The 21,517-nt window shown below is 46.1% G+C and overlaps 1 protein-coding gene across 4 annotated transcripts in view; it reads right to left on the reverse strand.

Moving 5' to 3' along the window:
• The window catches only part of RPGRIP1L (RPGRIP1 like), a 1,159,147-nt gene that overhangs the window by 432,136 nt on the left and 705,494 nt on the right, over positions 1-21,517 (reverse strand). For 2 of the 4 annotated variants that reach the window (XM_086945185.1, XM_086945187.1), the window contains exon 17: positions 13,056-13,422. In XM_086945185.1, coding sequence (XP_086801311.1) covers positions 13,056-13,422 — 367 coding nt within the window. Of the gene's footprint in view, positions 1-13,055; positions 13,426-21,517 lie in introns of all 4 variants that reach the window. The other 2 variants (XM_086945184.1, XM_086945186.1) reach the window with 1 other exon arrangement.

Below are 21,517 nucleotides of genomic sequence, written 5' to 3' on the forward strand. Positions count from 1 at the left end.
AGTTTTTGGACATAAGACGTCAATAAAGATGTCACTAAGAACTGGTCGTTCTTACAGTGCTCGTTAGAGTTCTATTACTAATCAAAACAGAGCAAGCGGGGCTTTCCCAGGATGCTGGGGGTTTTATCTGTTGAAAGAACTCGGAGTGTTATCTAGGAATCTAAGGAAGTGGCTTCTGCTGTGTCATATACTTTAATGAGCTGCAGAGACGAGTTACTGAAATATGGCTCTGATCGTTTATGCCATTATAGGGATATCTATTGATTATAGCCGTATAGGGGCATAAGGTCACAATATTGATCGGGGTCCTAGATAAAACACAGCACGGGAAGAACCGGATAACTGCATCATCAATGCGTAGGTCCCCATGCTGGCGGGCCGCCTGCAGGATGGCATCTCGGTCCGTGTAGTTAAGCACTCGCGCAATGATGGTGCGCGGCGGGTTCCCCGGTCGAGGTGGTGGCACCGGGGCCTTGTGTGCCCGATCGACAACAAAGAATTTAGACAGTCTCTTGGGCCGCAGGCGGTTGAGGATGAGATCCTCCAAAAAGAGTTCAACGCTAGTCCCTTCCATTTTTTCCGGCACACCAACCACTTGGAGGTTATTGCGGCGGGCCCGCCCTTCCTGATCCTCCAGCCGTGCCGTCATCTGCCTCTGCTGCTGCGTGAGCTGCTCGACTTGTTTTTGCAACGTTTTTGCAGCCCCCTGGAGTTCCGCCACAGCCGCGGCATTCTGGGAGGCCTTCTCCGACGTTTTGTTCAAATCCGCTCACTGGAGCGTCAGTTCAATAGGCACCTTGTCTATCTTGGACTCTAGAGTGGCACCCAGGGATTGAAAGGCCTACATTATAGAGGTCAAAGAGGGTTCAGCAAGCTCCTCAGTGGTCCCAGGGCGAGTCGCCGTTCCGGCCCCCTGCTCCGCCGTGTAGTTATCCATGGTGTTCGACTGTGTCGCCTTGAGGTTTTTTTCCCGCATGTCTCTGTGAGACGGTGAATCTCAAGCCTTTCTGACAGAAACAACCTCTTTTACAACAGACATATTCATATCATTTAAAAAAAATTAAACAGAGTTTACGGAGAGTCTGGATCTTACACAAATCAATTTTATATTTAGGAATCAGCTACAAGTAGAGGCAATCTACTTTGAAGATTACATTATACTACCATCCATTTAGGCAGGCCAACACCACAGAATAACTTTAAATGCTCTTTACAGAAGAATAGGTATCTCTAGCCATTTCATAACTAGTTAAATAGTCCTGCATCCAAATGTATTACCCAATCATTTCACAAATCTTTCATAGACTTCTTTAAAGCCAACAAGCTCAGAAGTTCCACTTCTTTAATACCTCTTATGCTACTGCCTCTTTCTTTCAAGATCCAATATTACTGATTCTTGTAAAGTGAGAAAAGGAACTCACAATATACTCCTCAAACCAAGCACGTATTAGCAGTGCCAAAAAATACTCTAAAATACAGCTAACGGACAGACGTTTTTGCTCTTTTTCACTCATCCAGATCCTCAGGTGTCATAAGGCAGATATTGAAAGTGACAGAATCCTTTTTTGCTTCACCAAATGATGAGAAGGTTCAATTATCTGGACAGGGATTTTATTTCTTAAGGGACCGGCAAGTTTGAAGTTGGCTCAGTCTTTAAACAATACTAATCAGTGGGTTTCATCGCCCCTAATACTTGACTGAAATTAAATGATTGCTTATCAACTGAAATAAGAAGAGACACATTGAATGAGTGTGCCCTTTTTGTCACTTACTGCATAATCACTGAAATTCCCTTGCGCAAAGTTGAGAGAAAATGGTTGATTTAAGCAGCCCCTGATAAATAATCAGGAACTAATTACCGCAATATTAATAGTGCGCAAAAGATAAAGCTGGAAACTGTGTAACTATTTTTCAAAACAAATCACACTGTCTGCAGGGCAAACGCTAAGGTAATCTTTGTTATATTTTGTGTGCTCTGCTTACATTGGAGCTTGTAAACAAGATGTGGCAAACATTGTGCTAAAAAGACACATTAACTCCAAAGGATGCACTGCTTAAGAGGTGGAAGCATACATCCAAAGAGCCAGTAGGATGACAGTTAACACTAAAATACTCATGTAGCCTGATACACAATGTGATTGGCAATATATTAAGCCAATGAATAAAGGAGCCTCTTCCAACAGTTTCAAAGGGGTTTACCCAAAGCACTGTGCAATGAAAACTAGAGGTTGGCTTCACTACCCCTTAACTTGTCAAACCTGGGAAAATCCCAGCTCAAGTTGACTGCCCCCTCCTCAATTGACAAAAAAAGTACAAAAGCTACCATGGAAAGAAGACGATCTCTGTGTGTAGGTCAATATTTTAATTATTGTGTCACAGTGCACTTGAGGTCACTATTTCCAGTCCCAATTGACCATTAAAAATATTAACAACAGCGGACATCATATGTAAGTGAATGCAATACACAATTTTCTTTGCCCTGAACAAGAATGTTCAGGATGGACAAGTTACTTAACCTTCGATAAAGCCTTATCTGGTAGAGACATGAACTAGCCGCAGATTCCTTACCTTACATCTTTCGGGCGTCAGTACCTCTGCAAACAGATAGCTGGCATTGCTCAACTCTGTGTGATGTCGTAGGCGTCTGGTTTGTAGTTGTGGTGACGTCCACGCCGTCTATATAAGCGCCGCCTCGGCAAGCGCACGTCAGTACTTTTCACAACTTTCCACCCCAGAAGCGCGGAGCCATGAAGTAACTGACCATGGTGTGTTCAAAAACAACTAGGGCCGTGAAGAGGAACAGGCCTGACACTAAATATTGAACCGCAGTGCGGGGAGGATGGGTGGGTCGGTAAGGAATCGGCGGCTAGATCATGTCTCTACCAGATAAGGCGTAACAGAAGGTAAGTAACTTGTCCATCTGACAGAGACATCTAGCTGCAGATTCCTAACATTAGAACAGATCCACAAACAATACCATCCCCAGAGGAGGGACTGCGGTAAGCTTTCAGACCAGAAAATTCAGTAGGACTGAATGGCCAAAGAGGCCGTCCCTATGGACTTGATTGTCCAGGCAATAATGTTTGGCAAACGTGTTCCCCCATCTTGAAGATGGGGGGACTCAACCAATTAGGGAGAGGCTCATGCCCCCTCCCACTCGAGGGTGGCATAACAGGAGGTGTACCCACCCCCCAAGGAAGGGACCCCATTGGTCCCGACCTGCACACCCTTTAAAGCCCCTAAATGTAATATTTAGGGGCGACCCTGAACCTTGCCTCCTCAGATTCCAGGAAGAACGAAGAAGGACTGAAGAGCCGTACTGAACCAGGAAGAAGAAGAGGAGGACTGCCTTGGCCCCAGCTCTACCAGCCTGTACCATATACGGCATGCCTACAGAAAGAACCTTGGCGAGTGCAGCAGCCAGCCACCCGCAGAGCCCAGAGGACCTGCCCTCCAACCATCTTACAGACTTTGTCACATGCCAGCACCGGATTTGCTCAAGCAAAGACTCATCACAGAATCCGGATTCCGACGACTCCGCAATTCTGCATCACTCTACACCTGACACCCATGGCCCAGGTTCAAGTGGCCCAACACCACAAGGAGGTCTCCGCAGCAATACTGACATGGGATCTGATAATCACTGACCTCGCTCAAGCTTCAAGACAATGCCTGCAGCCTCACCCTGAAGAGTGCCCCCCTAATCGTGATCCGGAGGTGGTAAGAAAAACTGATGCCAGAGGTTACCCCTGCATCCGACACCCCATGGCCTTGAGTGGCCTAACCAATGGTGTCCATGAATCCCCCATGATTCCAATTTACCTCTCCAGCCAATTATCACCTTCAGGAAGTCTTTGCCCGAGCCTGCAGCAACATCGCAAAACTGTAGGTCTCCATTTAAAATCACAGGGTCCCCGATGTCCGTTTTTCACCCTGCACCCTGCCACCCCAGTGCCGCTGGTGGTACAGCTCCTGTGCTGGACGTTGGCCTCTGCAGTGCTGACCTTAACCCTAGGAGCTTTGCTACAACAACCGAGTGGCCTGCCTGACCGAAGGCCCCTTTGGCCCTATTGAACATCGTGCAATTTGAGTGCCCATCTAGACCTCTGGCAACATTGGTCCTAAACCCCAAAACGCCTGCTCGTGAGTCATGTACTTACCTGGAAAAACCGCTAACACTCTTTTCCCATAGGAACCTATGTTAAGAGATTTTGGGTCTAAAAATGTTCAGTGGAACTGTTGTTGTATGGAGAAAAGAGAACTCCATTGCAAAGTATAAAAAGTCATACTTACCTTGCATTATGAGATCCTAAGGTGTGATATCTAGGCATACCACCCCCAGCACTCACGGCATTCCAAAATCAACTGCTATGTAATCTGGAACTATTTACTGTGTAATTCAAACTGCATTTTAAATTGATTCAAACCTGTTATAGTTGCAAATTCAACGACAACTGCATTTCCTTGAACAATTTGCATTTAAGAGTGTATTTTACTTACCTGTGCGCCAAGTCGTACTTGGTTCTAAAATTAAACATAAGTATACCTTTTTAACACTTACCTAATGTGTCTGGATTCTGACTCTGAGTGTGTGTAATCAGTCCTTAATTATGTAAATACAATAAATGCTTAACATACCCTCTGGATAAGCCTAACTGCTCACCCACACTATCACAAAGAGAGCGGTTAGTACTTACCTAATGTAGCCTCTGCTATACCTATATGAGTTTGTTTCCTACAGAAGGGGGACGCAGCAGGGTTGCCCCTTGTCACCCCTTCTATTTGCCCTGGATATGGAGCCATTCACGCAGAGTGTGAGGGGCCATCCTCGAATCAAGGGAGTTCTCTCTGGAGGGGAGGAATACCTGATTAGTTTATACGCAGTCTATGTCATGGTGATGTAAGACGATCCCCAGGAGAGACTGCCCCATTTCCTGGAGGAGCTGAAGGAGTTTCGAGAGGTCTCAGGTTTCCGCATGAACCTCCATAAGTTGCAGGTCCTTAACTTATCGGTTTGGCTAACTAAGCTGGCTTCCTTAAACCGGGCTTATCTGCTACGATGTGCAACAAACTCCATCCCCTAACTAGGAGTGCAGTTGGCCTCGACACCGGAGAAAAAGAAAACCCTTAATCATAGAGACCTACTGCGACGAGTGCCGGACGATCTGGCCCGCTGGCGACATTACCCATTGTCATTGTGGCCCTTAAGATGACGATCCTCCCCAGGATACTCCTCTTTTTCCAGACCCTTCCTTTGACTTCTCAGACAGGCAAGATTCCTGCACTACAAGTCTTGCTCCATCACTTTATCTGGATAGGGAAGCACCCCCGTTTGTGAAAGGAGCTGACCTGGTGTCCACCTGCTGAAGGAGAGTGAGGAGTGCCAAGCCTACCTCATTACTACCAAGCAGCCGAGCTTTGCTACCTGGTCGAGTGGCCCAGGGCAGAGTCCGAAAAGCAGTGGCTGTTCATGGATCAAGCACTCGCTGGAACCTCACTAGTGAATGTCCCGTTTCTCCCTCACGTACATAGAGCCCCCAGCCTCTACATATTCCCAATCATGAGCTCCTTGTTAAGGTTGTGGGACACTCAAACTCTCCAGGGGAATCAAACCACTGTCCCCTTCCCCCCCTGACGTCAGTGGTGAATTACCGGCTTCCACTCTGGGTATGGAGTCCACTTTCCGAGCTTGGCAGGAGGCCGGTTGTCTGGCAATTGGACACTTTTTCGATCAGGATGGTCCCATTCCCTTCATACTCTTCGGGCTGAATTTCTATTCCTGAAGATGAACGGTTCTGTTATCTTCAGATTAGAGACTGGATTTTACACCGTCTGGTTACAAAAGGAGCTCAGAGGTCACTAACAAAACTTGAAAAATTGCTCCTTGCCAAAAGGTCAGAGAAACGCCTCATCACAAAATTATACACTCTGCTTCTACCATCAAGGCTAAAGACAAATCCCCAGTCCAATCACGCTAGGAGACGGAATTGGGGCAGCAGCTCACCAACAAAGAGTGGTAAGATATATTTCATAGAATGTAGCACATAGCAAATAACTCATCTAGCACAGGAACCGCTGTAATAATTGCCACTTACTGTTATCTGACCCCTGTCAGGTTTCACAAGGGCAACCCTGCCCAGAGCGATGAGTGCAGGCTTCAATGCGGGGCTAAGGGCACCCTCACTCATATCTTATGGGACTGTCCGAAATTGACTTCATTCTACGATTCTGTTAGATGACATTGATATCCACTTCCATACCCAAATCCCAGGATCCCGTCATTTACCTTACTAGGACTGCCCAATACCCTCACAAACCCACTTACAAAGCACAGAAGGCGACATATTAGAATAGTCATGGGGCAGCCCATCAAACCCTCCTAGCACTCTGGGGCACCACCACTACACCACACACCTGGGATGGCTTCAGTGCCTTTGGCATGTTCTTGGAGTAGAAGCTGACCCTCACTCTCGCTGCCCAAGATGACACATATAGAACCCTCTGACAACCATTCATAGACCTCCTGCCCCAGGAATTTAGGGAACTGACCTGCCCCCGCTACTTGCAGCTATTACGTATTACAGATCCCGCTCCTACAAAAGACAAGGAGGTCCCTTCTGAGTGACACTCGTTTGACTGCTCTCTTACTGTATGTTCATATCGCAATTTGGTACACGGGGAGGGAGGGGGGAGGTTGATTTGGGGTGGGGTTTGGGTTTGTTTGGTAAAGTTGTGCTTTATGGTTGCAATCTATCTGAAAGTAGATTTTAGAGTACTGTGAGGCTCGCTGTTTGGGAGAGTATGTAAAGCTGTAACAATAAAACAAATGTATACTGTTGTAAAGTAATAACTCTTGATGCAATAAAAGGTAAGAACGTGTCTTTATTCGTCACCCACTCTCCTGGACTGCCTGAGAGATGCCAACATTCCAAGGCGAGCTCTCACGGAACATACCAACAGGGAAGGGACAAACAGGGGGAGGCGGAGTGCACCAAGTGAATAAATAAACAAGAAGAAAGATTACAACACATCTCCCTTTGATACATAAGGGAGAAACCTGAAGTTGATCAAACTGTCCAGGAAGTCGTTGATGAGCCAGAATGCAACCTGAAAAGACTTCAACCAAGGAGGGGAGGGGGGCGAAGGGAGGCCTTCCCAGCTGGAAGGAGACAGTGGAGGGAGGACACCACATGAATAGCAAAGTTGTATGGAACATAGGTCACTTAAGTACAATTCCATCACAAATGTACATTTCCACAACCCAGAAACCCCTTAAGCATTTACCTACAAGATGCTAGGGAGCATAATGTAAATGTACAAGGCACAATGAGTCATTATCTGGACCTTTATCATTTATATACTCCTATTGTGCGGGAAAAGATATAGTATAATTAACCTCAAAGGTACCTTAAACCTGACATACACCACCAACAGGTTCTACTGGTGGAACTTCTCCAAGATACACTGGAAGTGTATCCAATAGGTTGGCCAAACTGAAAACTTCTCTTAATGAGTGGATGGAGGGTACATCTTACCAAAGATCCCTGACATGAGGGTACTACTCTCCCAACTCCCCTGTGCGGGTAAGGCCTTCATCTTTACCATGCCCCTCAGGTGTGTGGGCTCCCCAGCATAACTCATTGGCGATACCTTGTGTTTAGACACATAGTGCGTGGCAAAGCTATCCCGATCATTCACCTTACGTAGTTCCTCTCTAATGCAGGGATTGTGGGTACACCATGCATGCTGGTCCCAGAAGTATGTGGACAGGGCAGCCATGGAGGAGGGAAGGGTGGAAAAACTCCCTATAAATTTAAAGGAAGGAGCAGAAGTACAATAGGCTAGCGGACATAAGCACCCAGAGGAAGGGGTCCCTACAATGCTAACCCCACTAGAGACAATGGGGGGGGGGGAAGAGGAAGCCCACTTACCAAAGGGTGGAGCTAACTAAATGTGGACACACCAAAGTACTCTGGGTACTAGCAGTACAACTGACCGTATATATATTGCTGAAGATCCGCTGAAGATCCCAAAGACATTGAAAAATGAGAATGCCCCAAAATGTTCTGTAGGCGCACTAACAGTAAGAAAAACTTTATGTGAAGTACAGGGGTACCACGTAATTACTGTGTGGGTAGATGTAACACACTGTACTGTATCACTGGAGTACTAGGGTTGCTATGAGATTACAAAATAAGCTTTTCACAGGCTGTACACCATCACTGCACCAAGAACTAAGATATTTAGCTTTTCATAGGCTGACATTATCACTGCACAAAGAACTAAGATACACCCTTTTTACCAAAACACCCAATACAAGGCGTAAAACAAACAAGGTAGGAAAGAGAAATAACTCAGGATGCAGGATCATTTCAGCAAAGATAACACCTGTTAATTGAATTAAATTAAAATGCCTATCTGTCCAATGGATAATCTCGTATAAAAAGTTGATACCATCGTAGTAATAAGATACAACATAAAATGGTGTGTGAATCACCGTGAATAATGCTGTGACTCACTGACGAGGGTCAAAGTTCAATAGTGGATTACTATATGTTAAATAGGCTCTAGCAACCATACAGTTAGGGACTGTGATATGGTGTGTGTCGAACTAAACTTTCACTGCCAACACACGAATGGAACCTGAAATACTGGGGTACTTGTCAAACCTGTATATGGGATGTCACACACTGCACCGTAAAACTGAAGGTAGGTACTTTGGAGTGTGTACCCTGGAATACCCAGATATCACTGCTTTCCATCACCTGTAACTTGTAAAAATGCACAGTGTCACACTTCACTAATAAAGCAGCTACACTAAGAACTGAACCCCAAGGATCAAAAGAACGCCGAGGCCTATCGTCATGAAATCACTCAAACATAGGCCGCAGCTCAAGAATTATTGTCACACCTGTAATTAAGAATCAAACACAGTACGGAGTAAACCATGACAGGATATAGTTTGCTGCCCCATGGTTCCTGAAATATAGATTATTCTTTTTCCTTTGGGGGGGAAAGAAAGACAAAACATTAGGTTGCAGGGGCGTTGGGAGGCAGAATGGAACGAAATTTATAGGGAGAATGTCTTGCAGAGGGCTAGAGGTTAGGGGGGGAGGGCAACCAGATAACGTCTAACGGGGACTGATAGGACTGGGGGACGTAGCAGTCTTAGGCAGTCTTATATGAAAACCAGCAGTCCCCACGTCACCCAAGCACCGTCTTACAAAGGACCCACAAAGTAATGGGAGTGAGGCAGTCTATTGGCAGTCTTACTTTGAAAGGAGCAGTCTCCAAAGTGAACAAGGACTAAATAGGACTGTGAGAGTAGCAGTCTCGCAACCTTCTTACTTGAATACCAGTAGTTCTCACTTCTTCCTTCTTACACAGGAGTAGCTCCGCAGGTCGAAAACTGCCCTCTCTCACACTCCCCGATCCTCACACCAAATTGCTGCAGCACTTGGTTCACAGCACGAACAGAAATAAATCTGAAGATAAAAGTATGGCGGCCCTGAAATGGCTGGTGCGCCGGAACAACACTGCCTCTTGACTTGCAAGGCTTCCTGACAGGATTTTCCTGCCACACAGCTGCGCAGACCCAGCAATCACAACGATACCAGGAGAGCAGTGTCTGAAGACTGCGCCTGTCCAACGCTGACTGGAAATCTCTTCAGACACAGCGCAGGCAAAATGAAATTGACGAGGTTGCTCTGAGGCGATTGACGAGCGCCTCTTGGCTGACAGGAATGACTGCCCTCTGCCCTCTCCCAGTGTGGTTCTGCGCACTGCAGGTTATGACTGGCGGAGCACACTGAGGGAAACCACTCTCGGTGCTCGTCAGCCAGTGAAGCAGCATGGAGCAACGGTCGATAAAGGGCCACAGGCAGGGCAAACCGAGAGAAAACCTCGGTGGAACCGTCGAACAGCAGCACTAAAGAACGCGGCAAAGGCACCGGAGGACGTCAGCTGGACAAGGCACCTCTAAACACCGTCCTCAATGACAGCCTCGTTCACCCCCACAGCGTGAGACAACACAGGCGGACCCGGTGCTGGATGAGGCTTGAAACACAGCAGTGAATCAGCCACCAGCCCCCCTACTGCAGGGGCCTCAAGGTTCACTCCACTCACCGAACAAGTCCCACGTAGTGCCAGGGATATGATTAGCTGGAAATCAGTCTCTGATACAGCAAGTACCACGCCAGACGCCTCTTTCACCTCTGCCAGGTATTATCTTCCTCTACTTTTTCACCCAATAGACTCGGCACTGTCATCTTTTTCACATCTTTCTTCGCATCTCGAAATTCCTGAAGTATCCTTCCTTTTTCTTATCTGAATCACTTGTCACTTGGCACTCGGGACAATAATCTGTCATCATCTACAGATTAGCAGGTAGTTTCCTTCAAGTAACGCATCGCATTCACCAGTAACTATAGCACCTGTTCACTGGATGGAGAGATTACTGAAAGGGGAGGTGACAGCAAGGCCCCCTGCGCCAGGTTCTTCACCTCGTCGCCAGTGTTGTAAAGTAATAACTCTTGATGCAATAAAAGGTAAGAACGTGTCTTTATTCGTCACCCACTCTCCTGGACTGCCTGAGAGATGCCAACATTCCAAGGCGAGCTCTCACGGAACATACCAACAGGGAAGGGACAAACAGGGGGAGGCGGAGTGCACCAAGTGAATAAATAAACAAGAAGAAAGATTACAACATATACCTAAAAGTATCAAGCATTAAACACGGACAGCGGGAGGGGGGGGCGGAAATGGACAGCGGGAGGGGGGCGGGTTAGAGGCACACGGACGACAGCGGGAGGGGGGCGGGAACGGGCACACGGACAGCGGGAGGGGGGGGGGGCGAAAACTGGATAAAAGAAAATATTTTAAAATGCCGCTTACCTGCAAGGAAAGAAATCGCGCAGCCCACCGCATCCTGGCAACTTCAATCTCGCAGCCCACTCCTGCAAAGGACACTTTGAAACTGACCAAAACAGGACGAGAAAAAAAATATATAACATCCGCCCACCGCCGGAATGACGTCACAAAGGGGCTGGATGAGAAAAAATCTCAGGAACGCCCACGAGTCGCCTCACAGAATGACGGACGCCTCGGTCTTCCAATGGCTAGCCTCCATTTATGGAGCTAGCCAATGGAAGACTGAGGCGGGACAAAACTACATACTGCAAAACAAAAAATTTCGCCTGCGCGAAACGCTGCTTGCGCAGCTTTCGACAGGCGAAACCTATAAAGGAGCTAGCTCTCTTCAACGGATCTGGCTGGCTGGTACGGAAAGCAAACAACTGATGTCAGTGCGGAGGGGTGGTGCCTATGTAAACGAAGTGAATGTCACCACGACGACGAACCAGACGCCTAGGACGTCACGTGATGTCGACCGACGCCACCCATCAGTCTGACGCATGGAAGTTCTAAGGTAAAGAATCAGCAGCTAGATGTCTCTATCACATCTATACTTCATTCAGAGCTCTGCTTAGTGATACATGTTTGTACTATTATCAAATGGAAATAACAAAAGCTCAGCGAGAAGCATGTATCCTTCAATTAACTCTAAATTGTGTTAAACTTAGAGAGAATGGTATTCCAAGAAGAGACCGAGTCTGTCTATGTATCTCCTCTCCACAAAGACTCGTAATGATTTGCGTTGTCTATTTTACCAAGAGTGAGTATAATCATTTATAATACCTCCTTTTGAAAAAAGGGCTTATAATTATAACATTTAAAAGGACAATACAGTAATTTATCGACAGTCTACAGCACTGAGTGAAAGCACGTAATAAAATATAACTGTGTGTCACAGGACAATTAGAAAGAAATAAGAATGTTGAAAGGTGTGGCGTAGCGGCCAAGGCTACTGACTCCAGAACCCGGGAGCTCACGGTTCCATCCCCGGTGCCGGCGGCAGATCAGCCCAGCACCATGTGACTCTGGGCAATAACTCGCTTAATCTTCCCGACGGCCCCAGCGCCTTGACACCTTCGGGTAATTGTTCGCGCTTTACAAATACTGGCCATTCACACTACTAACACGCATACAATGATTAGTGTTGCATTTAATTGTAAATCATTATATTTATATTATTAAATATGTTTCTAAACCTAATGAAAGGTGCAATATACAGAAATAAGGTGTCCCTTAATACTGTGATAGTCTCATGTATTTAAAAATATAGCATGAACTAAACATGTGTTTTTTTTATTATTTCCTATAGCGGCATGTACAGTTTTTAAAATGCAAGATTAGTCTTGCGGTGATCCTGATTCTTGGTCTTACATAAAGTTTCCCTCATACCACAGTAACCTTTTTCACACAAATATTCCGAAACCGTGTTGCACCAGTGAGCATATTGCACTTGAGTGACTAACTTGCAAGAGACAATACAAATTACACAAGTGATAATACAAAAATCCAGATTTTCAACTGAAAGAACAATTCATGTGGAACTCTTTGCATATTTCCCATAGTATTGGCGAGATGTTTCGTAAGAAAAAAGTTTTGCAATTTTTCACCACTCTTCAGTGACTGTTGTGGAAATTATTACACATGATACACTGCTATGTAGCAGAAAGTGTTCTTCAAGGGGGAAATATAAATTGTCTAGCACTAGTTCCTAATAAAGACTTTTTAATTATCTATCACATTACTAAGTGTTCTAGCATTGGACCAAACCAGACATAGAAATAAAACTACAATGTGTAGACTCAGCAATATATGAAGCAAACCAACTAACAAGAAAAGGTAGAGTTGGGAGGACAGAGAGCGCCAGAAAATCATTAGAAGGGCACCAGAAGTAAAAACACATATCAAACCAAACAAACTTAATGATAAAGTGGTTGATACTGGCTTTACTTGGGGTAGTCACTTTATAATCAAGAATACAACTTAAAAGTACATTAACCATTTTACCTGGCACACTATCACACGGGATAAATAATAAACACCCCTATAAATCCAAGCAAAAGCAGTCTCTCTTTACATTCCACTAATGTTAAGCTACTTATATTGAAGTTAACGGCTATTTTATTTTGTCAAGTAGTTTTTTTTACCTGAGATGTATTTGTCGTGCGCTAAAGAGATAAGCGGCACATTCGCCTTCCCAATGTAAGCAGCATCTTGGGTATCACTGTCATCGAAGACGTAAAAACTCAATACCTCGGTCTTCAGGTATCGGTCCAAGTCTATATTCATAGGCACTGGGAAATACATGTAGTCATCAAACTGTGGGTTGTTACTGCATGGGATGATATCAGTGTCATGGTCTGCAAAATCGAAGAACTTATAGACGACGTAAGGACTTGGTTGCATGTGGCTTCCGGATACAGTTAGATTGCAGCAACTTTTTACAGTGATATAGAGCTCATTTAAGTCGCCATCCGCAGAAGAATGGGTGCTCTCTTTGGAAGGTCCACGTGGCTGCTGAATTAAACAAAAGAAGACATTTTAACCAGTTCATTTGTTATGCTGCACTGGTGAGATACACATCGTGCAATGAAGAGAATTCAGTAGTTTATCAAACAATATATTTATTAGCTCATTATAATCATGAAAGCATATACATACATTAAAATACAATAAACAATAATTACAAATTCATCAACCAATTACAAACATTAAAAAAGTACCATGTGATAAAAATCTCCCAACCTAAATCAAAAAAGAAACTGTTTCCTCTCACTTGGAGCAAATTTAAGGAAGAAGGTAACAGCAAAATAAATCTGTGGAAAATTCAACAATTAGAAGTATAACAGTGCTGGTCGACACTTTTTAAAACATGTGCCCCTTAAGATTGCCAACAAAAAAATTCCTAATGGGTTGACTATAAATTTTACATAAGAATGTAAAATGATGCAAACTTCGTGGAGACACCTCATCACAGGGGCAAGAGGGGATGGGGGTAGGGTCAAGTTATCCCAGTGGGCAACAAAAGTAAGCTCTAATAGTGCCCAGACTAAATCTGGTCAATAACATTCTTTTCCAAGTATTCAAGACTATTTCCAGATATGGTACCAGGCCAGCTGTTATCTGGATCAATGAATACTCTTGGACTCAGGGCTTAATTAGCTCCATCTCCTCCCTTTCTCTCTGTTTAAGAGCAAAAAACATTTACTAACCCAAGAGAAATCCAGTTTGGTTGGCACTGATCAAATGAAGAACATAGATGGCATGTCTAAAATCTTACATATCTATTTAATACAGCGTAGCCATGGAAGAGTAAAGCTTAGCAGTGTTCTGCGAGATGCCAGCGGCACACACGATGGGGCACTACTTTTCACAGTAATTGAATAAACACTTGCAGTAAGCTAAATGGGTGACCGGATCAACAACAAAAGGGGAGGGGGTGGGGGGGGTGCAGGTATATGTGTACAAGAAGGGGAGACGAAAAGGAGGAGAGGTGAGAAAGTGGCGAATTAAGTGCTGGATTTCATTTATCACCATGGGTTTAGCGTCATTGGAAGGCTGATGAACTGAGCAGGCTTGCATATATATGTGCCTATGCGGGGGCTCTCCCTTTCCCCACTGTTTTTTTAATTTAATCTGTCCTTCTAAGTGTGTTTCCATGTTGTATTAAGGTACCTGGCAACGGGGCACTGGGTAACGCAGCTATAAATGAAGCAATGAATATAAAAAAGGTGGGTTTTATTGTGTGAGCCCCAACTTTATGTGCAAAAGCAAAACTTACCACAAAATAAAGCACCGCGAGGAGCTTCTAAGTAACCAAAAGGTCCTGGAAGAGAACACCTAGCAGTGTACTTAGATATAGCATTGTAAATATACCGACATTGGAGGCTGATGAACTCAGAGAACCTGCACATATGTGAGCCTGTGCGCGCTGCTTCCCCCTCGTCCCTCACTTTTTGGTATGTTATCTTGTGACCCTAAGTACGTTTCCCTATGAAATTTTAAGGTGGTTGGAGACGTGGCATAACCAGAGTAGCCATACAATAAGCGATAATTAGGAGGAAAAGTGGCTGCTATTGTGTGAGCACGGAAAGGAGGAGAGATGAGATAGTGGTGGATTAAGCAGGGGATTTGATCTATTGCTGCGACATTAGGAGGCTCATAAACGAGCGAGCTGCCTGTGCGCGCTGCCTTTTTCTCATACCTTTTTTTTCCGCATTTTGAGCTGCGCTCATAAATGTGTTTATATGTTGGTTTAAGGTGCCTGGCAATGGCGCAGTGGCCGGCGCACCCATAAATTAAACAGTGAATATAGGGAAAGGTGTCTGTTATTGTGTTAGCACCGATATTCCTGTGGTAAAGCAAAACATTCTGGAGAACAAAGCGCCAAGACTATTTTTAAAGTTGCGTAAAACACCTGGTACCAAAAAGTTTAGCAGTCGGCTAATATGTGGGCATCGCACACAATAAGGTACTACTTCTTAAAGTGTCTATGCAGAGAATTTTAGACACCCAAAAAGTGCCTGTTTGATGAAAAAGGGAGCCGGCTAGTGTATGTGGCCTGTTATGGCTAGGGCTAAATATGTGCCAAGCAAAAGTGAGCAGCTGCATCGAACCAATTAAATAAATATATGCGTGTGTGCGCATAGAAAACAATTGCTGAAGAACAAAGCGCCGTGAAGAGCTTAGCAGTGTCCACTAAAATATAATTTATATGTGTAGCAGAAGGGAAGACGGAAAAAAAAGAGAGGTGAGAAAGTGGAGAATTAAATGCCGTATTTGATAAATTCTCATAATTACATCGACATTGAAAGGCTGATCAACAGAGTGGGGGAGAATAATCTGTCAGAGGGCGGAGCAAGTGAGTGGCCGGGACATGTGGGCGAGGAGAGAGGCGCCTGCGCGCTTTGGAGAGCAGTCTTCTTATTTCCTAGCACTGCACTCGTGCTTGTGGCGCGCCTCTGCTCGCTCCTGCAAGGTGGATGCCGCCACAAGCATGAGTGTGTGCTTGAAAATGAGCAGAGCGACGGATAAAGGCCCTCCTAGGCAGCGCATGCGCGCTGCGTATGCGAGACCTAAAAAGGGGTCAATCCGCATGGGCAGAATGAAGGAGAATCAGAGAAGACAGCGAAAAAAACTTATGCAGCAAAGACCACAAACTAGAGATCTCTTGTTGGTGGTAGGTGGACGTTTTTCTGTGAGCCAAGTCCAGGCCTCTTTTGGAGATTCAAAGAAGACCGTTTTGGAGTGATGAATGATACTGATTTTTGCAGGGTACAGGAGCATGTACGAGATGCGCATAGTCTGCAACTTTGCCTTGACTTGGTCAAAGGATTTGCGTTGTGCCTGAACCATGTGGGTATAGTCTGGAAAGATCAATATTTGCCCTGCTTGAAATCTAAGATCTTTAATCTGGTGAGCCCCCCACAAGACCATAATGCGATCTCCATAATTTATAAAGCAGGTAATTAGAGGCAGGGGACGAGACCCCAGTGGGGTTTAGCAGCCAGGGAGCAATGCGCCTGCTCAATAACAAAACAGGAGGAAAATTCCTTGGGTTTTAACCAGGTGCAGATCTATTGTTGGAGAAAGTTTTCTGGGGACTGGCCTTTGGACCCCAAGGGAAAACCAATAAAGCGTAGGTTGTTGTGCCATACTGTATTCTAAGTCTTCTGTGCGGTCTTGAAAGAGTTTGGGCTCAAGAGATAGTTGTGTTACTTCTGAGGAAAGATGCTTAACAGTGTCTTCTAGAGTGGAGATCCTGGTTTCTTCCTCCAAGACTCATTAAACTATGTTGCGACAAGACTGTCACGGCAGAGAAACGACAGACCGCAACTCGCCTATTTTAGTTTTCAGGAGTGTTTTACACTCATTAACGGCTTATAGGATGAGGGACGTGTTATTTTCAGTTTGGGGGCTCAGGTCCGGTTTCCGAGGCGCCCCCGTGTTTCCATGGAGGGCTGTGTACTTCTCCATCTTGGCCTTTGTCTCTGCTCATCATGAGTTGGTGGAGCCAGATGACTTGTGTCCAAGGTATGCTGCGGCAGGCAGTGTGACGCTAGCTCACCCTAGAGGTAGCGGTAGGGGCTTAGAGTGTCCAGACCGTGAACAGCAATTGATCCACTTGCACCAGGTGCAGGGCCCAAGAATAATGTGCAGTCAGTGCCAGTTCTCATCCCCATCTGGGGTTGCGGATGCCCCCGCAGCATAGTTCATGGAAGAGAGCCTCCAAAACACTGGGCAGCAGATGTCACCCTTCTCAGCCGGAAAGCATCACAGGCAAGGCCCCAGGTAGGTAGGTAGACGGCCCATCTAGGGCGGATCCACATCCGCACAGGTAGGGGATGACCACCCCCAAACCAAGCAGGAACCACTTGGCCAAAGACACATAGGCTGCCCTGTGATGAAAATTGGAGGATCCGCTGATACAGAGTCCCTTATTAGGGTGGGCAGGAACGGGCCCGGCCAAAGCCGCTAACCCACAATATCATACAGCTCACCAGGTAAACCAGTCCACAGAGGGCAAAGACCAGTAAGACCTGGAGGCTCAAGTTGGAGCTCACAGCTGTAAGGAGTTAAGAACAGTGGGTGCCCTACTGTAGAGGCAAACTGCTCCCCCAACAGATTCTTGATGACTGCAGGGCCATTGGATGGGAGCTCGCAGCTGTTTTCGTGGGCCACCGTAAGCATTGGCTACCCCACCATGGAGGGTGCGGCCCGTGCCCACCAGGCACTAGTTTCCCCCGGCCCACAGGGGGGCCGTCACCAGGGCAGTGTGTCTGATAAAATCCCTGGAGGGCCTCTGCCTCCAAGCAGTCATGCAACTCACTGGGGGTCTGTGCTCAGTTTGTGGCCGCCATGTTGGAGACAGTGTGGTCCGAATCCGACCCCTCAGCGGTGACCAGTGGGCATGCGCAAATCTCAAAGTCGGGCAGAAATATCGATCGCTGTCTTCCCAGCTTGCCACCCCCTGGTTACGGCATGCCAGCATCTGCAAATAGGGTTTTTGGAGCTATCCAAATCGGAGCTCACAAAGTTGCTCCCGCCATCTTCGCCATCCAGCGGAACATTTAAGACTGGAATTTTATAAGGAATTCTGAAACATACTTGCTGGGGATGTTAAGCCATAATAATATAACAAGCATTGGCTAAGCCAATAGGTCTTACCTTTCTGATCTATTGGCTTTGCCAATTGGTAAAAAGCAAGAAGCTTTTTGTCCATGATGCATAGCATTGACAAAAAAAAGATAAAAAGGTACATTGAGGCAACCGCTGTTGCCAATCACATCATTCTGTAGGTGCACGCATGCATGTGAGTACAGAAGGATGTAGGCAACAATTTTCTGATCCAAAATTTAAGACATCTCTTTAGATCTAAAGAGTGAAGGGATTTCTCTGATGGAGAGGATGGATTTGGAAAAAATGTGTGGCGGACAACAGGCTCATTAAGGTGAAACTGAGTTGGAACCTTCGGGATGAATTTAGGATTTGTTCTCAGTAAAACGTAGTCCCCTGTGAATTGTAGATAAGGTTCTCTTATAGTGAAAGCTTGTATTTCACTTACTCTCCTTGCAGATGTAAGAGCCAGAAGTAATGCCACTTTCCAAGTCAGAAACTTGAGCTCTACTTTGTAAATTGTTTCAAACGGTGGTTTCATCAGTTGAGATAGGATTATATTGAGATGCCATTCTGGCGGATGAGGCCTAATGGGAAGAAAACCCCTGAATAACCCTTTAATGAACTGTTAGATGATGCGAGAGGAACAAAGGGAGGAAGCATCGAAAGTGCGCCTGTATCAGGAGATGGCTGCGAGGTGAACTCTCACTGATGCATACGCCAGTCCTGACTTTTCCAGAGATAGTAGATAAGGCAAAACTTGTTCCGGAGATGAGAGAAGTGGGTGGATGTTGTTCCGAAGGCACCAGGAACAAAAACGCTTCCATTTTAATCTGTATGTTTTATTGGTGGACTCCGCTCTAGCCCAGGACAAAACATCCCTACAGTCTTCATGAATGTCTAAATCTTTTAATTCATTGAATTCAGGTGCCAAGCATGCAACTGAAGACAGGCTGGCTGGATGGATGGATGGAGGTGTAGGATTTTTCCTTTGCTCATGGTCAGTAGAGTTGTTGTCACTGGAAGACGATAAGACTTGGATTACGAGAGTAGGAGTATCTCTGTGAACCAATGCTGGTGGGGCCAACGAGGAGCAATGAGGATCAGCCGGCAGAGTTCTATTTTCATTTTCATTAGAACCCTGGAGATGAGAGGGTATGGGGAAAAGCGTAAGCAAAGATTCCATACCATCTTTTTGAAAACGCATTCCCCCATGACCCTCTCTGAGGTTCTCTGCAGGCGAATAACCAGCATTATTCGGTTCTCTTGAGATGCAAAGAGGTTTAAGTTGGGTGTTCCCCATTTCCGGAATCTGAAGTCGAGAATCAACTGGTCGAGTTCCCACTTGTGACAGGTTTCTCCTATTCTGCTCAAGTTGTCTGCTAGGTTGTTTGTCACTCCTGGTAGATGCTCCGCCTTGCAGTGTAGTAAAGCCCATTACCACATCTTTTGAGCTTCCAAGGATAGAATCTGAGACCTCGTTCCTTCCTGCTTGTTGAGATAGTGCATGCATGTGGTATTGTCTGTACGAATGGGGACAGAGGATGCTTGTATTCTTGGGAGAAACGACAGAAGAGCTGGGAAGATTTCCCTCAATTCCAGGAAGTTGATGGGCATCTTGAAGAGAGAGAGACTCCATTTCCCACTTACTTGGAGGTCTTGAAGGTAGGCTCCCCAGTCTTCAAACGAGGCATCTATGGTCAGAACAAACTCTGGAAGTGGAGAGAGAAATGTCAGGCCCACAGAAAAATTGCTGGTGTACTGCCACCAAGGAAGTGCTTTTTTCATGATCGGAGTGATTTGAATAATGTCCTTGAATGACCCGGTCACCTGAAGCCATTGCCTTTCCGACTGCTCCTGGAAAGGTCTCATTCTGAGACGTGTGTGGTGCACCATAAGTGTTGTGAAGGCCATCCCTCCGCTCTTCAACATCTACATGCCCCCCTCGCCACCATCGTCACACAGCATGGGTTCAGCAAAGTATCCTACGCTGACGACACCCAACTCATCCTCTCGCTCACAAAGAACCCCGAAGACACCAGACTCTGTTTCCATGAAGGAATGAAGGGCATCGCAGCTTGGATGAAAGACAGCTGCTTGAAGCTCAACTCAGAGAAACCCGAGGTCTTCATCCTAGGCCCATGCACCTCCGCCTGGGACAACACTTGGTGGCCCTCCGCCCTCGGAAGACCAATAACCCCTACAGGCTACGCACGAAACCTCTGATTCATCCTAGACTCCTCCCTCTCCATGAAACGCCAGATCAACTCTGTCGCCTCCACCAGCTTCAACTGCCAGCGCATTCTCCGCAAGACCTTCAAATGGATCCCCCCGAAAGCAAAAATCACCCATGCGCTCATAAACAACCGACTAGACTACGGCAATGCTCTATACGCCGGATTCAACAGATCCCTTCTACACAAACTCCAAACCTTCCAGAACGCAGCTGCCAGACTCGTCCTCGGAACACCACACCACAAACACATGACCCAGCACCTATGAGACCTACACTGGCTACCCGTGGAGAAGAGGGTCACTCACCTACAAGCTCCTCACCCACACCTACAAATCCCTCAACAACATCAGACCAAAATACCTCAATGAGAGAGTCTCCTTCCACGTACCAAAGAGGAAACTCCACAGGTCCTGCGCATCTGCAGGAACAGAGCAGGTAGGAGAGCATTCTTCTACATCGCTGCCAAGACCTGGAACGAGCTCCCTGTGAACATCAGACGCTCCCCAACCCTGCCCACATTCAGGAAGGACCTTAAGACCTGGCTCTTCGACTGATTCAGAGCTATCCCCCCTCCCTCATCCCCCAGCGCATTGAGACCCTCATGGGGGAGTAGCACACTTTATAAACCCCTGATTGATTTATCATGCCGAGGAAGGATTTGAGGAGACAGACAAAAGCGAACTCTTTTTTGGATAGACTGTGAGCCCGAGATAGTATGGTGTTTTGCCTTTCTGTGGCTAAGAATGCCTTGTTTTGGAGGGTATCCCAAGTCGCTCTGAGAAAAGTGATCAGTTGAGAAGGTGTGAGAACGGATTTCTGGTAGTGAATTGTAAGCCCTAGAAAGCGAAACAGTTGTAGGCAGAGGGATATGGCTTCCAAGGCCTGGTGAAGCAAAGAAGACTTCACTAGCCAATCGTCGAGATACAGGAAAATCTGCAGGCCCTGTAATCGTATGTGTGCGGCCATGGGAGCAAGACATTTGGTAAATACTAGAGGAGCTGGGCGGAGGGCGAAGGGCAGGACCTTGAACTGATAGTGCACGTCTGCCACAGTGAAAAAAAGAAAGCTTCGATGTTTGGGATGGATAGGAATAAGGAAATATGCATCCGGTAAAGTGAGACTTGCCAGAAAATCAGAATGGCTCAGAAGCTGCAATATCTCCTGGAGAGTTACCATGCAGAAGGATTTTTTCTGTTGATATTTGTTGAGCTTTCTGAGGTCCAGAATGGGGCGCCAGTAGAAGCCCATTCTCCTTTG

This window comes from Lissotriton vulgaris, chromosome 12 (assembly GCF_964263255.1).
Source record: "Lissotriton vulgaris chromosome 12, aLisVul1.2, whole genome shotgun sequence".
NCBI lineage: Eukaryota > Metazoa > Chordata > Amphibia > Caudata > Salamandridae > Lissotriton > Lissotriton vulgaris.